The sequence below is a fragment of the Atta cephalotes genome (assembly GCF_000143395.1).
Source record: "Atta cephalotes unplaced genomic scaffold scaffold00018, whole genome shotgun sequence".
Taxonomy (NCBI): Eukaryota; Metazoa; Arthropoda; class Insecta; order Hymenoptera; family Formicidae; genus Atta; species Atta cephalotes.
Genome location: NW_012130082.1, coordinates 1,230,551 through 1,232,190, shown reverse-complemented (window position 1 = coordinate 1,232,190; position 1,640 = coordinate 1,230,551). Strand labels below are relative to the sequence as shown.

The window sequence follows — 1,640 nt, the reverse complement described above, 5'->3', positions numbered from 1 at the left end:
AAAAGGAACTATCAATGTAATATTACAAGTAAATTATAATATGCAAATATTATTTAAAAAACTTATTACAGAACAATCTTTACTTTCTTCTATTAAAACTTTTTTGTTTATTTATATTTATTTAGTATTTTATTAAAATATTATAAATAAAAAAAGATTATATATATTTACAAAATCTACATTATTTTCAAAATTGTTATTCTCAAAAATTATTTCATTAATTAACTTTGTGCAAATCAACAAGATATATTTTTTATTTTAACTTACAGCAATAATATATGCCTCAATTCACAGTAAAATATTTTATGCTTTTTTCTTTTCTTATAAAATAATTATTAATTATTTATAATACAAAAAATATAGTTCACTTATATGACATATAACAAGACATTGCAACACAATGTAATTAAAAAAAAAAGAAAAAAAAGAAAAGCATACATGCTTTGCATAAGCTGTGATAAGCTTTATAGGTAAGTGTATAATTTCACATTTATTTTGTAAATATTAGAACAATTTTTATAATAAATATAGAATTTGGACATCTGAAATACGAATATGAAAAGCAGAATTAAAACAGAGATATGCAATAAAATATCTTTTAAGTAATTAACATTTACTAATATTTTCTTAAAAAGTCACACAATATTAATTTATCTAAACATTTTTATTGCATATTTGTGATTGAGTATAAAAAGCAGCAAATACACTCTATTGGCATTTCCTATATATTATACACTGATATAAAGTATTAGCGAATTCGATTGGACGCACTAGTGCGCACTGGTATATACTAAAGCCATCGTATATAAATAGATGTAAAGATGTGTTTATGCAATCGAATTCGCTATAAAATTGCCAAGACAGGAAATGCCACCAGTTCTATTAACTCAAAACATAAAATAAAATATGGTGCAAGAAAAAACAGCAAACCTATAGAATAATGCACTTCTTTTTCTTCCTCTTGGTACGGTCTTTACCTCGATTATTGCTTGCTGACTTATCTTCAATTTTGCGTGACCTTATTTCACGCATCAAGTCGAAAAATACCTGCAAATGTGCAATGGATGCTGTCTCAAAGCTTTAAGGCATATAAAATGTGCATTATGAAATAAATATATGTTATATTTTTTATATATGTATAAGAGAAGAGAATGAGAATTGTGTGCACATAAGCAATAGCACAATACATGGTGATATAACAATGTATATAAATATAGATTGCAATTAAGCCTATTTAAAAATGCATATTTAAAAATGCATTCGTGCAATCGATTCATATGCGGTACATCACATTGAGGGTGAAAGCAACAAGAAATATATAATATAATACGTAAATCGTACATCTACTATTTTTGATAATTTAATTACATTAATATGAACATGTGTGTGTGTGTGTGTGTGTGTGTGTGTGTGTGTGTGTGTGTGTGTGTGTGTGTGTGTGTGTGTGTGTGTGTGTGTGTGTGTGTGTGTGTGTGTGTGTGTGTGTGTGTGTGTGTGTGTGTGTGTGTGTGTGTGTGTGTGTGTGTGTGTGTGTGTGTGTGTGTGTAGTGTGTAGTAGTAGTAGTAGTAGTAGTAGTTAGTTAGTAGTTAGTTAGTAGTTAGGTTAGTAGGTTAAGTTGTTAGTTAGTAGTTAGTAGTTA

The 1,640-nt window shown here is 27.2% G+C and overlaps 1 protein-coding gene across 1 annotated transcript in view; it reads right to left on the bottom strand.

The window, feature by feature from the left end:
* Positions 1-930: 930 nt before the first annotated feature.
* The window catches only part of LOC105618715 (ras-related protein Ral-a), a 2,358-nt gene continuing 1,648 nt past the window's right edge, over positions 931-1,640 (bottom strand). The window contains exon 4 of the mRNA XM_012200245.1: positions 931-1,047. Within this exon, the coding sequence (XP_012055635.1) occupies positions 931-1,047 (117 nt within the window). The remainder of the gene's footprint in view (positions 1,048-1,640) is intronic.